This window comes from Gastrolobium bilobum, unplaced genomic scaffold (genome assembly GCF_033153095.1).
Source record: "Gastrolobium bilobum isolate Gb01-03AN ecotype WA unplaced genomic scaffold, APGP_CSIRO_Gbil_v1 utg12606, whole genome shotgun sequence".
NCBI classification, from domain to species: Eukaryota; Viridiplantae; Streptophyta; class Magnoliopsida; order Fabales; family Fabaceae; genus Gastrolobium; species Gastrolobium bilobum.
This window is the reverse complement of record NW_026897032.1, coordinates 47,853-65,129: the sequence shown is the minus strand read 5'-3', so window position 1 is coordinate 65,129 and position 17,277 is coordinate 47,853. Positions and strand designations below refer to the sequence as shown.

The 17,277-nt window shown below is 34.4% G+C and overlaps 2 protein-coding genes and 1 pseudogene across 2 annotated transcripts; 1 reads left to right on the top strand and 2 right to left on the bottom strand.

Moving 5' to 3' along the window:
• Positions 1-868: 868 nt before the first annotated feature.
• On the bottom strand, positions 869-4,852 carry LOC133303546 (protein SMAX1-LIKE 3). The gene is made up of 3 exons (XM_061503465.1): positions 3,627-4,852; positions 2,786-3,029; positions 869-2,209 (listed from the first exon to the last, which is right to left on the bottom strand). The coding sequence occupies exons 1-3, from the start codon at positions 4,850-4,852 to the stop codon at positions 1,049-1,051; spliced, it is 2,631 nt and encodes an 876-aa protein (XP_061359449.1). The 3' UTR covers positions 869-1,048.
• Positions 4,853-7,967: 3,115 nt separating this feature from the next.
• LOC133303548 (uncharacterized) lies at positions 7,968-8,978 on the top strand (annotated as a pseudogene).
• A 1,093-nt stretch (positions 8,979-10,071) lies between these two features.
• On the bottom strand, positions 10,072-15,002 carry LOC133303547 (protein FAR1-RELATED SEQUENCE 5-like). Its single transcript, XM_061503466.1, has 6 exons — positions 14,920-15,002; positions 14,803-14,857; positions 13,554-13,749; positions 13,385-13,451; positions 10,187-12,506; positions 10,072-10,104 (listed from the first exon to the last, which is right to left on the bottom strand). Exons 1-6 carry the CDS (start codon positions 15,000-15,002, stop codon positions 10,072-10,074), a joined length of 2,754 nt encoding a protein of 917 aa, XP_061359450.1.
• Between the last annotated feature and the right edge of the window lie 2,275 nt (positions 15,003-17,277).

The following is a 17,277-nucleotide window of genomic DNA, read 5'->3' as shown; positions in this document are numbered from 1 at the left end:
CACTAATAAAACTTTTAAAAGTTCCACTCATCTGCTGTATGTATATTGTGTACGGATGATTTCATCTATATAGTGCTGCTCTTTAATTAAAGAGGAAACTGTCTTTTAATGAAATCTTACTCGGTTAGCTTTTTGAGCCAATAAAGGACTCTACTTATCCCAAGTTGCAAGCATGCTAATTGTGTTTTTGCTTTCTTACCATTTATGTATTTTATTTTTATTTTTTACTTTTTTGGGTACATTGCACTTATTTGATTCATTCCGAAACAAAGCAACCGGTAGGTCCCAGGCCTCACACGAACATTTATTTATAGAAAAAGCCAAGAGATCAAAAGGTGGATGAGTTATTATTTTGTGTGAGCAGGCTAATAACGCGTATGATGATGTAAGAGAGTGATAGACCTACATTGTTCACATCTATGGCGCCATACATAGTTGCAATGTTATCAACAATCATGAAGTGATAATTACCAACAATAATAGAGGTCCTGGGCATATCTTTCTTATCGAATGAACCACAAAAGGAAAATAAACTTTATGTTTTCTCATGCTACAAATATAAAATAATATAACATAATACAACATAATATATATAAATAGATGATAATATTTGACGGTGACGAAAAATTGATCAAAACTAAACTCGTAATGTTATAGGATTTGCTAAAACTAAATTACAAGTAAAACTATGTGGCTATGATTCAAAAGGATCAAAAAGTTCTCAACTTATATTAGTGCCCCTTAAATTAAAAGTTTTGTGCTTCATGTCTGCTTTTGGAGATTTAAAGTTACATAAAAATAGAGGGAGAAATAATAAATTGATGGAAAGACACAAATTCCTATAACAGAGATAGTTGATATACTTGGTAATATACATGTAGGTACATAAATAAAATTAAAGGGCACGCAATTTCTTTCATCCCTAGCCCTAGGAAAATGTCCGAGAATACAAAGACATATTGATGAATAAAGAGAATTAAAAGAAGTCAAAAAAAGGACCCCAACAAAAAAAAAAAAAAAAGATTAGGTGTTCCTGAAATTCTTTTCATCACAATTCCTGAACTTTGAAGATAATCTTTCTGTCTACGGATTCAAGAAGCCCAATGTCATCGATCGAACGATGCTCATCACAATCATCATCAATGGAAATATTCAAATCCAAAGAAACGTAAGGGCTTGTCTCCTCCAAAGTAGCAACATCATCCTTGTCAACTTGAGAACCCTCAGAAGATTTTTGTTTGACCGATGGAGAGCAAGCTCTTGATCTTGAACTGAAACTTTCGCAGCTCAGAATGATGATAGCATCACAAAGTGAAACCTCTTCACCATTTGAATCTTTAACTCTTCCTCTCTCAATAGCTCTTTTGAAACCAAGTTGAGAACAATAATCTGCTTGCTCTATGTCTTCAACTAGAAAAACCCTATGAGGGTTTATAGAGATTGCATCTCCAAACCTCTCAATGTAACTGCAACTTGCTTCATCTCTTGATCTTTTATTCCTGCAATCTTCAGTTGAATCTGCTCTTGTTGATGCAAAACTGCTAAGGGCTATTGAAACGAGGTTGCTCTGAGATCCAAAAACAAGCCGAGCCAATTCTCTTGCTATTTTTTCTTTAGCTTCCATATCAACACCTTGGAAAAACAACCATGTTTCTTCTTTAACCTCATTGCTTCTGACTTTCCCTTTTCTTTTTAGCATCCCAGAACGGCATTGCAAAAGGGTGCTTATAATTTCCGGTATTATATCTTTCTGCCATGGCACTTTTTTCTCCAAAGCATTGCATAGAGTTTTCAGGTTCTCTGAACTGAGCTCTTTGAACTTGCTCACATACTCCATTTCCATGATGTCGCTAGAAGAAGCTGAATTAGGGTTAGAACAAGGATTTGTTGATGAGAATGGTTGGTTAGGGTCCTTACTCTCTGGGATGAACACTCGCAAAGTGGGTTCATTGGGCTTGTTGCTACCACAGTCAGAGATCAAGAAATGGTGGTTGTTGAGTGATTGGTTAGGTTCGGGTTCGGCCACTGGCCACTCATGGTAGGTTCGGTTTAAATTAGGATGTTGCGGCTCGAATGAGAAGCCTGAAGTAGATGAAGAAGGTGATACCGAAGATAATGTGAGGGTTTTGTCACAAGGATAAGGTTGTTTTTGGATTGAACTACACATTGAGTTCCACTTTTTGCAAAGCTCTCCCACTGGGACACAGTTCTGTTAGAATATACATGAAAAGTTAATTTTCATCTTATACGATTGTACAGTATAAACTACAAACTACATACGAGAGTAAATTTTGTACACGTGTGTGTCTGTGTGCATAATATTATATGGAATCAATTATCTTATCTCATCTTAATATAATTATAATTATTTGAAAAATCTCAGTCATTCATACATTTACCGTCAGCAATAAAATTGATTTTTTTCCTTCTTCTTCTAGGAGACTTGGCTTTAGAATTGTGCTAGGTGATGTATTAATAATTGACTGAGATTTCTCAAATAATATAAAAACATGAAAAAATATATTCCGAAAGTAATAATATAATATAAAGGTTTAGTGTTTTTATGAGAAATAATCTTATCTTCTGCTATCCTAAAATTATATATTTTTGGGATTTGGAAAAATTGATGTTGCAAGATAAAATTAAAATTTTCAAAAAAAAAAAAAATTTCTCTCTCTAAACCCAACATTATTTTGGGTTGAGGGAAAACACTTTTCTCTTGATATAATATAAATGCTATACTATGTTCATTTGAACTTAGAAATTTGAGTGTGATAATGAAGACCTGATCATTATAGACAATTCCTTTATTCTCATTTTTGTACTGTTGGAGCCATGCAGGAAGGCTTGAATTTGAGGAATCACTGTTGCAAGTACTGCTCTGCAAGCTTCGAACTTCGGTCTCAATCTTTGCTGAGGGTTCCGCAAAGCAAGCTGGTTGTTTTTTCTGATCATCACCCAATCCTTCAAGTAATAGCCAGCTAGTTCTATTGTCAGCTTTCTTGTTGGTGGCCTGATTCTGTAGACCACTGTGGAAAAAGAGAAGATGATGATGATAATAAGATTATGATAAATCACTGACTTCATTTATTTCAGGTCATGTCCAACATTCAAAAGTGATCATTCACAATAGTAACAACATTATGGAAAAGGAGTCCAAAAGAGAAACTGATTCTCAATGTTAATTGAAGAAGAAAATAAATAAATAAAAAAGAAAATCCTCTTTCCTTGTTAGTTCTAATCAACGAAGAAAGCAACACTATAATGACTGACACGTTGCTTGTTTCAGCACATACACTTTTAGCCAAAGTTTTTTTTCCATTGTTTTCCTTCACATAAACAGAAAATAGTAGAGAAACAATCAAACAAGGGGCAAAAAAGAAAGAAAAGAAAAAAAAACAGTTTTTCCAATTTTGTTTAGCATGTAATTCATTCAACGCAACTTTTCTTTTTCAAGTTTTAACCTTTAAAAAGCAAAAGACAATTCCATTTTTCTTTTTCTTTTTTGCGATGCCCATTTTCAGCTAGTTGATAATTCATCCAAAGAAGGAACAGTTTCGGAAATGGGTTTGTAAAGATTGAATTAAAGCCACACAATTATATCAAACTTTACCAAACTTCTTTACCTGTCAGTGATGAGACTCAAGCTCAAGCTTCCAGCAGGGATAGTAATAGGATGAAGACCCCAAAGAGTTTCCAATGATGGTTGAACATTTTTACTTCTCATGTAAGCCTGAAAAGTTGCAAAACCCATAATCCAAAACCTTCCATTGTTCTCTCCAACCCCACTCACCAGCTTTCCAATCTCCATTATCATGTGATCCACAGAACAATAACAAGCTCTCCCTTGCTGGCTAAAACGGTCTCTATAATCAAACACCCATTTAAGATCTCCAAGATTCAAAACATACCCTTTTCCATGAGAGGTTGTTTTTACAAGACTCTTAAGCTCTTCAATCTTTTGCTCAACCTCTACCCTTGAAACATGGCCAAAAGAAGAAAGAGAAAGAGAGATAAACTTGACACCTCTAAGAGACTCACCAACATATTCCCCTCTGTCAACCTTATCCATCACTCCTCTAACTACACCCTCAAGAGTGGCTAAACACTCTCCAACAATCACAACACTTCTCTTTCTTTGATCCCCCAAATTTTCTATGACACTTGTTATGTCCTCACCCCTAACTGGATCCAATACCAATGCTTTGTTGTTGGGAACGTTCTCTTCACCAGCTTGTTGATGATGAGAAAGGGTTAGGTTATTGTTCTCTCTTGAATTGTTGCTACTCACAGAAGAAGGGATAGTATTGGTATTGTTATTGTTATTCTGAGAGCATATTTCCAAAGACACAGCTTGTTCAACATTGCTTTTCACTTGAGGACTAGAAAACCCAGCTTCTCTCATGACACGGCTAACACTAGGATCATCCAAGATTGAAATTATGAGTTGCTCGAGCTCTATTTTCACTGCCAAGAGTGGTTGTTGTTGATTCTCAATGGATCCACGTCGTTGGTGAGCCTGAGCACGCTTGAACGCAGCAACTAAAGCGTTTGAAATTGAAGGACACTGAGAGTGATGTGTTCCCAACATGGGGCTTGAAGTTGATGCTGGCAAACGATTCAGCGCAACATTGAAGCAAAGCTCCAAGGCCTTGCATTGAAGAGGGTGAGAATGAGATTGGAGACAAGCGGTTCTCAACAAACCATTGTTAACTGAGAGCATAGTGTTTGCCACGTGTAGTGGTGTCACTTGAGCATGGCCACGACGCTTTGCAAGGGTCACAGCTTGTTTCACTATGCTTGCAGCCTCTGTGGTTAGGCCTTGTTGCACGGAACAGCTTCCTGTTCTCATCTTCTTCAAGGATCTAGCTCTCAACTAAAACAACAGTGAAAAGAAGAAGCTAGAAAATTATTAGTGAGTTCAAAGTGTTGTTGGCATCTTGTTTCCTATAAGGTGGTGTTAATTTAGGAGTAGTAGGGGAACTTTAGGGTGAAGAGTGAAAGTGTTTGTTGGTATAGATGAAGTTGGAAGCTAGGTTTTTGAGGCCTCTATCCCTATCTAGCTAATCTCATAATATATAAAGGGGTGAGTCTTTCACTTATTTCTTGCACAAAACCTTGTTTGTTTTGTATGAGTGAAAAAGATGGTGGTTTGGTCTAAAAGACTAATATAGGGGAGGGAGATAACCAAACTAGCAAGAGAGAGAGAGAGAGAGAGGAGGGAGAAGAGGGCATGAAATTTATGGGAGGTGTGGTGTGTGCTTTTCTTGTGGGTGAGGTAAATTTGGGGTCCAAAGTGGATTTTGTGGTAGAAAGTGGATTGCATGTGCTGACAAGCAGGACTATGCACCAGTATCAAAGGCAACTCAGCTTTGCTCTCTCTCACATTCTCTCTCTCTTTCTCTTTCATACACACACATACACCAAATTTCGTAAAAAAAAGTTTCGATATTTGTAAGTGGGGGCACTTTCTCTTTTTATGCATAGTGTTAACTAATATTTTCTTCTTTTTCAAAGGGGAGTAAAATTAAGGCACGGAAGGTACCAAGTAATCTTGAATCTTGAGTCTGTAGCTCGTTGTGCATGCAAACTCCTCACTCTGATTTTTAATATTCATAATAAGTATATTAACATAAGGCGGGTTTTGTAGCAGCGATTTGAAAGTCAAAATTTCGAGTCTAGGAAATATAACTCTTTTGTAAAAATATAAGAATAGAGTTGAGTATAATTAACCTTCGTTTAGTATCCTTATAAGTTGGGAAGTTTTCTACGCCGAGATTTATTAATTTAATTTTTTGGGATATTATAAGTTGGTTCATTGACAAATTTTAACACATAGACTCGAGATTATGGGTGTTCATCAATCGATCCAAACCGATTCAAACCGCGGTAACCGAACCGAAAAATCGATAACCGAATAAAACGAAAATCGAAAAATCGAAAACCGATTAAAAATTGCAAATTTTAATTGGATTGGATTGGATTGGTTTTTGGATGGGTTGATGAAAATCGATCCAATTCAAACTGATCCAACATATTAATCCCCCTCTGCCTACTTGGGTCTTTCCCTAATCATAGCCTAAAATTTCTAAACCCAAGACCCATTAACTCATCAACTAAATCCAAGAAAAAATCTAGTAACATCACATCAACCAAATTTATCTTTGTAGAGCTTCATATCTCATTGCCAAAACAAAAACTATATTATAGTTTACTAATGTTTTTGTATTTCAAAAAAAAATAAATTACAAAGTCAATATATACAAAAGATGTTATTTGCATAATAATTATGAAATAAATTTTAGGATTTTCAAAAAACTGAAAACCGATCCCATCCAAATCGAAAAAAATTGGATTGGATTGGATCGGATTTGAAAAAAAATCAAAATCAAATGGATGATTATATTATTAAACTGAAGGAATTGGATCGAATGATTTTTATTTCTAAAACCGATCCAATCCAGACCGCAGTTATGTTAGAATTATCCGTTATAAGTTGATCCGGTCACCGAGATTTACTAATAAATATGCTAATGCAATCGAATTATGGCGCCTATTAGAAGTGAAAAATCAACAACAGCTTAAAGAAAAACAGAAAATAAAAAAGATGATGCCCCTTGTATCCTATTTCTATGTGTATGAGAGAGAGAGAGGAAACATCTTTTTCACGAGAGTCTGCTAAAATCGAGGGCCTGAAAAGAGAATGGGGTCTATAGTCTTATATGTAAGCGAAGGAATCGGGAACTGTGTACGATTTTCTTCCGGACCCAAAGACAAGGGAATAAAGTGTTGAGTCCCTTCTCTTCCTTATTTTTTATGAATTAAAAATCCAATACTAAATAACTATAGACGCCTTTGAAAGGCATAATGCTGCATGGGGATCAAGACCAACATTCTCTCCCTGGCCCGTATCCCTCCCCACCGATTCTCTCTCTACATTAATTTCATAAAGTTACAATATTTTGCCCTTAATAATTTATGTTTTTTTTATATATACATTTTAGACAACTATGAACAAGGAACTCTAGCTAGAACAGTTAAAAACAAAAGGAAATTCACATGATAATATTTTTAAAATTTTGAATACTACAATCGTTTTAAAACATGAAACTCCTAAAAAGAATATGGCATTGAATAAGTGTAAGGAAACAATGAATTAAAAAGTTTAGAGTTCCAATTTACCAAAACAAAAAAGTTTATAGAGCTCCAGGATTGTGAATTGAGAAAGCGGTTTTGGGAGGGTATTTTTTATATTTCAATCGGACTAATTGAATAATTGAGAAATAAAAAAATAAATAAAAGATAAATAAATAAGTGCAACTTGATAAATATTAAATACCCACTTTATATCTTAATAGTTGTTTCTGAGTTGATGTGAGTCATGTGACTATTGGTTTCATTAAACGTAAATACCAACTTTATATTCACATGTTATATGCTTAAGAGTTTGGCGGTTTTATTTAAAACGGAGATTTTGATTTATATAATGAGTAAACACCCGTTTTAGTCCCTGATAATATCTACGAAGTCCTTTTCAGTTCCTGGCAATAAAAAAGGACCAAATTGGTCCCTGAAAGTACAAGAAAAGGGTCACTCTACATATTTGGGAGTTGACATAAGGACTAACATGGCCCTTTTTTTGTAATTTCAGGGACCAATTTGGTCCTTTTTTATTGCCCATGACTAAAAAGGACTTCGTAGATATTGACAGGGACTAAAAAGGGTGTTTACTCTTATATAATTTTATGAGATTTCTCATAATAATATAGGGAAAAAAGTTTCAGCTGTAACTTCAGATAGACATACCTGCTGTGCACTTAAACGTCACCGTTTTTGTCTTTTTTTAATTAAAACGAATTAGATATCGTCCTATTTTTTCTCTGTTTCTTCGTTCACAAACTATATAGTCATCACATCGCTGTTTCTTGCGCTTCCTTGCACACCGTGCTTCCGTCTTCTTTGCAACAATGGCGTCCCTGCAGAATTCTCCTACACTCCACGAAACCCTCTTTCACAACTCTTTTCCCCAGGTACTCTCTTATTCTTTAATTGGTAATTTGATTCATTTTTCTCTGTTTCTGACCATATGTGTCATTGTTACAGAAGCATGGTACTTTCCGTTCATCTAGAAAGGAAGGGTTTTCGTTCATTATCAAAGCTGCCCAAGAACCTTAAGCTTCTTCAACTGGGTTGCTTTCTCAAGGTTTGTGATTTTATTTTATTTTTGTCTCTTGAGCTTGAATTCACAGCTATCATTATCTTATAAGAAGTTATTGTATAACTTTGCATGTTTTGTGGGTAGAACTGTACAAGTAATTTAGGCTATTAACCTTGTTTGTATTTTAGAAGAAATAATATTACCAACGAATGTTTAGGAACGAGAATACTGAGCAACAATTTGGTTAGGGCATATGTGTAGCATAAATACTATGAATTACGTGATATTCATGGTAAAATCTGAAGTAGTTTCTTCATCTTCTTCTATGGTGTGGACAGGAAGTAGTGATTGAAGGTCAAGATAAGGTGTTCAAGGATGTCATTGAACCACTGGAAAGTGTCAGTGTAAATATGATCCCAACTAGTAAACAAGATATTAGAGAATTTGGGTCCCCTGAACAGGTAGGTTTATATCAGTGTCATTGCATTGTTTTTAAGGAAGATAAGAGGTGTTATTTTTCATCTTATGTAAGTAGAACTAATGATTCCTAAATTTTGGTCCATATCATCAGTTACACTAAATCTAATTAAGTCTGTATCCTCTACAGGCTGATGAAGACGAGGAAGATACTGATGAAGCTAGTAATGACTCTGATGACGCTGAATCAAAGACTAAAGCTGGGGAAGACGATGCTGAAACCAAGGAAGAGGATGTACATGTAGGTTTTTTCCATCCCCTTAATGTCACTTGAATCAAGCTTGACAAAAGATGTATATTTAATAATTCTATTTGCTTCTTTTATTTGCAGGATGAGCTTTAGGGAGTCTGCATAGCTGATAGAGTGAGCGAAAGTTATTCCAGAGAAGTGGATGGATGCAAAGCTCTAAGTGCACCATAATCTACCCCCCTTTTCTATATATCTTTTTAGTTGTAGTATTTTTCTACTAGATAAGCGAACCGGTGAAAACTGCAAGCAAAAACTCGAGCTTTTGGTCCAATCCCATTTGACTATTTTCAGCTGATTAGAACAGACAAAAATGTCTCTTTTGAATTGATCTTTTTGTGTTTCGGTCAATTGAGTTTCCAATTATGAGACGCAAGTTGCTGGCTCAGGTATGCTTAATTAATACTTGCCTTCTTAGATGTTAAAATTAATGTGAATTTATTGTTAACATGCTTTTCTGGGATGTTTTAGCCATTCTGAACTTGTATAAAACATATAAACTCTGTATACGTTGTTAACTAGTATTAATTATGTGCAGATTATTTTAAAATGGGCCAACAAAAGCAGGAGCCTAGATGATGTTGGGAAGAAATTGGAAGTCCTTAAACATTCTGCATAGGACAGAAGGAAAGGCATGAAAGTAATCAACATGGAAGATGCTTTAAAAGAAGGCTTTCACATAGACTTCAAGGAATACTATGAGTAGGATGAGTCATTATAGGATATTGTGTATGAGTTGTAACTTGGATTTTAGTAGTCATTATAGGACATCTGTGTCAATGTAATATGAATCCATGTACATAATTATTCAATGTGAGTTATTCATCACATGTGTTTGTTTTATCAAATTTATCTTTTGTATTACTCTTTGACAACAGTAAAGAACCCATCCTAAACAATTGAACTTTCAAATAGAACTGTGAATGCGTTTCAAAATACTTTCAGCAAAACAGTTTGCCTCGCGGAACTACTGGGAACATTACATACATCAAAAAAATTTGAAACTTTCCATAAATAAAACTATATTAAGTTATCTTTACAATGCAACTGCTTTCATTCAAAAAAGATATCTATAGCTCAACTTATGCACAAAACAATTCAACTATGTTAAAACAATTCAGCCGTGTCAAAGCTTCATCTTCATTGAAAAATCTAGAATGTCATCAGGGGCAGCTTTCAAATGAAACTATTATTCCTTTTGCTTCTCTCTTGCAACATCCATCTACAAATGAAAAATCATAATTTTTTTATCAAGTTCAAAGAGGAAAAACAAAAACATAAATAGGAAAATATAAGAGAAATACCATTTGCTTCTTACAACTGGTCTTATTATGACCTTTCTCTCGACAATAACTGCAAGTCTTTTGTTGTTTGGCTGCTAACTCAATGCTTGATTTAATTCGTGAAGCAACTTTTGGACGCCCCTTTGTTTTGACTGCTTGAGTGGGGTCTCGAACATAATTAAGTGAAACTTGAGAAGGAATGAAACCACTTTGTGAAGGTACAGTTGAGCTTAAGGTTTCCTCATCAATTCTTTTTCTCTTTCTTTCTAATTGTTGTTGAATAAATTCATCAACAATAGCATCAAATCTTCTAATTTCATGAAAACAATCTTTTGCTTCAGAAATAGCTAAATTGCACTTCGACTGAGTTGACAACAAAGACAATTCACTTACTTCACTGGTAGTTGTTTCAGAATGAACAGACAAAATATTTTCAGCCTTATAGCTTGCATTCATGGTCCATCTAGTTAAAATATACTTTTCAGGAAGGGTCATCATTTGTTTCTTCTTGAAGATGTACAAAATATGTTTGCATAAAATCCACATAGTCTCAAACTTTGCACAAGAACAATGAGTAGTAGAACTTTCTATCAAATTGTAATCAACAATTGCCCATAACTCTTTATTAACTTTGGGAGACCCCACACGGTACCTAATATTATGCTCGTCTGTTGACATCTTTTCGTGAAAGTAATCTTGTGTGGCAGCCCTCCACTCTTTTTTAAAAATTTCAAACAGTTTTCTTGTGTAGCGCTCTCCAGCTATTGCTTCAATTGGATGATTACTCTCCAAATTTGCTTTTGTATTTCTAGTTTTAAAATCTTCATCTTCCTCTGCATCTTTTCTAGACTTGATTGCTTTATCATATTGGGTAACAAAGTCATTTAACATTGTGTTGGAGTTGACATATCCATCAAAAAATGCATTGATGCTCTCACTTCGGCCACTTGTAGTCATTCCAACAAAAAAAGTATCTTTCAAGTATGCTTTTGCCCAATGGTTACGTGAAGCATACATGTTAGCCAACCAACTACTTGCTTTAATATCATATTTAGTTCTTAATGCTTCCCATTTGTCTTCAAATTCATCTATGCTTCGACTTTTATACCATGCATGAAAGTCAACATCAAAACTATCTTTAAATTGTGCACGTAATGCTTGACTATGCTCCAAAATATGCTTTTTGATATGCCATGCACAGAAACGATGTCGTGCTCTTGGAAATATCTTAGCAATTGCTTTCCCCATTGCTTTGTCCTGATCAGTAATAATAGCAACAGGAGACTTCTCAAACATGCATATCCGAAACTGTTCAAACAACCAAGTAAAGGTTGCCTCTGTTTCATCCTCTAACAAAGCAGCAGCAAATAAAATTGATTGCCCATGGTGATTAACCCCAACAAAAGGAGCAAAAGGAAACTTGAACTTGTTTGTTTTGTAAGTCACATCAAAGACAAGGACTTCCCCAAATTGACCATAGGAAGCTCTCGACCTACCATCTGCCCAAAAGACGCTTCTTAACGTACCATCTTCTGCCAACTGCATATCAAAATAAAAACATCCATCGTGAGCAGACTTCTTTTGAAAGTGTTTGATGATGCCCTGACATTCTCGTCCTACATTATTCTTACGCTGGCTTGATATAATAGTGCTAATTTGATCCAGAGTGATGTTAACTTCTTTGTTCATAGCATTCACTACCTTTGAGATTTTTGAAGACGTTAAACCCTCCCCATAAAGTTTAGAAACAATGGATTTAGTAAAATCTGAGCGACGTAAATCATTATGAGAAGAAAACTTGGTCACCTTTGATGGAGTGTTAATCAATGGATGATTATGTGAATCATTGAACTTCTCTACTTTCCATAATCCGTTCACCAACTTTATTTGGAACATCGCCGAACAATCAGTCCGTGTATCCCTTCGCCTTTTGACATTGCTAACATCAATTCTTTTATCATTTAGATTCTTGACACCTTGTTTTGAGCACACATAATTCCACAAACATGGTTGTTGTGTTCTTCTGCTCCTGTTAAAGTAACGCTTACGTATTCCGAACCCCTTAACTTTTGCAAAATCATTATAGAAATCGTAGGCTTCTTCAGCTGTCTCAAAAACTCTACCCAATATAGGAGGCTCATTAAACTCACTATCATCTCCCATAATTTCTTGGCAATTGTCTTGCATACAATCACCATCTTTGTCTTGATTCATAATTTCACATTGACCATCTTCACTTAACTCATCACTTTCTTTCTCCAATTCAACAATGTCATCTAAAGATACTACACTTTCATTCATATCTTCAGTAGTTGTTATTTGGGAGTGTTCCATCAATAGCCTGTAAAGACGAAAAGAGAAAAGAATCATGAATCCATATATCCAGTTTCTTGATTGTATCAAGAACAGAATAGAAAAAACTGATAATATAAGTAAGGAAGAGTTTAAAACCACCAAATGTTTTTGCTTTGAATCACTTACACCTTTATTTTTTTTCAATCACTTATCCTAGGTAAGTAAAACTACAATCGGAATGCATAGGCTGCTGTTCCAACACAGGCCAATGGCCATGTTCCTATTGAACCTTTTTAATTTTGGAACTCAAGTTTTGGTGAACCTAGAACAAGGTCAAGGAAATGTATTTTGGAGTATACAATAATTTTATGTTTTACCTTCCAAAACTATGTGAGATACCAAAAACAAAATATTTCAATTATGTCAGAACTAGGAAACCATACTGTCTGTTATAATTATTGATGGAAGCTCTGCTTAGGGAAGAATCCTTCTTATGGTAGCGTAGAACAAAATTGAAAGAAAATATTTCAATCTAAACTTGCATGCTTTATAAGCTGTTGGGGTATAAACTGACGTAGTACAAGGACAGTTGGAGAAGTATAAGAAAAGTTCAAACGTGAATTACTACAAAAAGAATCAGGTTGGATAGAGTATATGTATATGATTGACAATATGCTAGAGTATAATGCATGACCAGACTAGGAAATACCTCAAGTTGAGCTGTGCTGGAATCAGGAATTCTAAAATTGGAAACTGGTTGGGGCTGATCAATTTGATGGGTTGTGTACTTGTGTTGTATTTTAATTTGTAGAAACAGCTTTTAATGACAGAAGGAGTAAAAACGGAAGAAAAATATAAAGGGAAAAAAATATGAATCATTGTGGAAGAGGATTGGGTTCCTATCCCTGTGTAGCCAAACTTCACACGGCTCTTGCACTCATTCCAATAATTTTATAACTAAAACCCTCTTCACTGAGTTCACTCTCAAATCCTACAACATTTGAGACATCAAAACTTCACTCAGTGTTCAGGAACTAAACAGTTTTTTTTTTTTTTTTTTTTTTTTTGCTTTTTAACATCTTAAAAGTCTTACCTTCAATGATTTCTTGTCCCAGTAATTGACAGCCTGACAATGGGTTGTCAAGCAAGAAAAGCAACCTTATCAGCTTGGGTGAGGTGTCAACTAACAAGGTGTCATTCAACCTATTGACAGCAATGGTAGATGCATTATTGTCAGCTTTTTTTATTGTAACCTTATCAGCTTTCTTAAATATCTTCTTAAATAGGTTCTATAATTCAAATCAAAATATTCAAGTCATAACAATTTGCTTCTTCTGAATACATGCGATCATTATAAAACAATGACAAACCTTAAAATTGTTAAGTACCTTGGCTGAGGTGAGGTGTCAACTAACAAGGTGTCATTCAACCTTTGAAGTATTGGCTGTTTCTCAGTTCAAATGCATGAAGGATAAGGAAGTGTATCCCTGACCTGTTGACCACAATGGTAGATATTATTGTCACCTTTTTTTATTGTAACCTTATCAGCTTTCTTAAGTGTCTTCTTAAATAGGTTCCATAATTCAAATCAAAATATTCAAGTCATACAAATTTTCTTCTTCTGAATACATTCGATCATTAAAAAAACAAGCACAAACCTTAAAATTGTTAAGTACCTTGGCTGAGGTGAGGTGTCAACTAACAAGGTGTCATTCAACCTGTTGATAGCAATGGTAGATGCATTATTGTCATCTTTTTTTATTGTAACCTTATCAGCTTTCTTAAGTGTCTTCTTAAATAGGTTCCATAATTCAAATCAAAATATTCAAGTCATACAACTTTTCTTCTTCTGAACACATGCGATCATTAAAAAAACAAGCACAAACCTTAAAATTGTTAAGTACCTTGGCTGAGGTGAGGTGTCAACTAACAAGGTGTCATTCAACCTGTTGATAGCAATGGTAGATGCATTATTGTCATCTTTTTTTATTGTAACCTTATCAGCTTTCTTAAGTGTCTTCTTAAATAGGTTCCATAATTCAAATCAAAATATTCAAGTCATACAACTTTTCTTCTTCTGAATACATGCGATCATTAAAAAAACAAGCACAAACCTTAAAATTGTTAAGTACCTTGGCTGAGGTGAGGTGTCAACTAACAAGGTGTCATTCAACCTGTTGATAGCAATGGTAGATGCATTATTGTCATCTTTTTTTATTTTAACCTTATCAGCTTTCTTAAGTGTCTTCTTAAATAGGTTCCATAATTCAAATCAAAATATTCAAGTCATACAAATTTGCTTCTTCTGAATACATGCGATCATTAAAAAAACAAGCACAAACCTTAAAATTGTTAAGTACCTTGGCTGAGGTGTGAACTAACAAGGTGTCATTCAACCTTTAAAGTATTGGCTGTTTCTCAGTTCAATTGCACGAAGGATAAGTCAGAGTATCGCTAACCTGTTGACAGCAATGGTAGATGCATTATTGTCAGCTTTCTTTGTTGTAATTACAGCAACCACCCAAATCACAAATCTGCGCATAAGATTATATAGTAGCGAAAGAATTGTAATTCAGATACAGAGCACTGTAATTTTACATACCAGAAAGATGACGACGAGTCCCCAAACAAAAACCCTATGCTTGAATAAGGAAGCGCAAGAAAAACAATAGCGATGTGATGACTATAGTTTATGAAGAAAGAAACAGAGAAGGTTAACGAAAACGGTGTAATAGGACGATATGACTACAGCGATGTGATGACTATATAGTTTGTGAACGAAGAAACAGAGAAAAAATAGGACGATATCTAATTCGTTTTAATTAAAAAAAGACAAAAACGGTGACGTTTAAGTGCACAGCAGGTATGTCTATCTGAAGTTACAGCTGAAACTTTTTTCCCAATAATATATAGGACTTAAGTCTCTCATGAATAAAAACAGGAAGAAATAACGTGTTAATAGAACATAAAAAATGTATTCATACAACCAAACTTGTGTTCAAAAAAAAAAAACAACGGGTTAATATTATGGTAGACTGATTAATATAATATAATTTTTAAAGAAATTATCAATATAATATAGTTTGAAAATTATTTATTAAAGTGGTATAATTGTATTCCTTTTGATATTTATTTACCATATGAGCCCAAAAAATGTGTCACGTTGACACGTTTGGAGCTCATATGGTAAAAAATAATAATAAAAATAATCAAACTATATCACTTTGGCAAATAATTAATCATATCAAATAGGTAATTTTAATTATACTATTTTTGTAAATGTGCCCTAATATTGCTTAATTCTACCAATTGGGTTGGGTTCATGAACATTTCTGGATAACCGAAAATAAAGCAGATATTTTGCACGTGCGGCCAAGTTCACATCTCCACTGTCCAAGCTTCAATTTTCCTGACGTGATTGACTTTAATTTTCTGATCTGCGTTAATATACATAAGTTTTATTAATTTATTATTGGAGACTTTGACTGATCGATATTATTCTTGAATAGAAGGACCACTACACTATATAAAACTCTAAATTGCTTCTTATTGCATACATAAACATAAGTTTTACACATCATATGAATATTATTGAAACACTTGGTAAGTATCATGCATCAACAGAGAGCAAAATTCACCAAAAAATATTTTAGAGCAGAAATTAATGATTACCACATGCATATAGCCATATATATAGTACAAATCCGAGTACCATATTCATTATACCTGCTAGATATAACACACTATACATATACATAACATACTAATGCAATCAATTAAGAGACCATAATTAATGCAAGCGTTTCTGGGTGTGAAAAATACAACAGCCAATTAAATTTAATTCTTCAGGCTTCACTTTCAGTAAGAGAGTGATTTTAGTCTTAGGTTTCTTAGATAGTTGTGTCCATTTCTGGTTAGGGGTATAAATTTTCAAGTCTTCAATATTGCCTTTTGCATAGAAAGCAGAGCAGGCACATATATATAGCATCCACTCAGTGCTCCCCCTCCATCTATCTAGGTGTTCACGAAAAAATAAATCATAGAAATTACATAAAGATATCGGAGAATATTTTCCAACACAGGTATCTCCCTTTCATTCCTCAATCATCTAAGTCCACTTTTACTTGTTTTGTGCAATGACCCATGACGTATCATTAATGTATGAATCAGCCAGTTATAATTTCAGTCATTGCATGTCAACTTGAAAGAAAGCAGTTAAATAAAACAAGCTAAGGAACATTACATGAAAGGGAAAAAAAGGGGGGGAAATGATCTAACAATCATAGAACAAAGTGAGTGATATAATGGATAACTAGTTGATGAGCACTCAATGAGAGAAACAGTTCAAATCCACTCAAATAACTATGGAAATGTCTTCTCTATGGGAAACCAGATGGCGTAACGTCATGTTTTGGAATCGCTAACTCCATTGGCTGTAGTTGAATTAACCATGTATGAAACTGTATTTTGTACAAACTAAATCCGTATAAATTGAGCAAAATCTTATCTTTTTCTTTTTTCCAAATTCATGTGTCATGTGATGTTTTGTTATGTTCTTTTGGGCATGTTAACTGTTTGCAAAGAACCTGACTAACGCACTTGCACAGGATAACTCTGTGCTTAGAAATATTAGGACCCAAAATGAAACCTTGTGGTTGTGGTTGTGGTTGTGGTTTTCGTGAGTGATCAGCACAAGCATTTACTGTAGCTAGCTCAGTCAAAAAGTCTCATCTAACTTTGTTGGCCTAAAAAGACTTACAAACGGCACCAAATTATTTGAACACAAAGCACTCTGCTATGCTAGCTAGAAAAGTAGT

What these genes read in the sequence shown, in the direction of transcription:
- LOC133303546 (XM_061503465.1), bottom strand. Translation starts at nt 4,852, where the DNA reads ATGAGAACAGGAAGCTGTTCCGTGCAACAAGGCCTAACCACAGAGGCT. An exon ending in TTGAGTCTCATCACTGACAG is followed by an intron (nt 3,030 to 3,626) that starts GTAAAGAAGTTT and finishes CTTTTTCCACAG; the next exon opens with TGGTCTACAGAATCAGGCCA. An exon ending in GAATTGTCTATAATGATCAG is followed by an intron (nt 2,210 to 2,785) that starts GTCTTCATTATC and finishes ATATTCTAACAG; the next exon opens with AACTGTGTCCCAGTGGGAGA.
- LOC133303547 (XM_061503466.1), bottom strand. Translation starts at nt 15,002, where the DNA reads ATGCGCAGATTTGTGATTTGGGTGGTTGCTGTAATTACAACAAAGAAA. An exon ending in TCTACCATTGCTGTCAACAG is followed by an intron (nt 14,858 to 14,919) that starts GTTAGCGATACT and finishes AATACTTTAAAG; the next exon opens with GTTGAATGACACCTTGTTAG. An exon ending in AGGTACTTAACAATTTTAAG is followed by an intron (nt 13,750 to 14,802) that starts GTTTGTGCTTGT and finishes TTTGAATTATAG; the next exon opens with AACCTATTTAAGAAGATATT.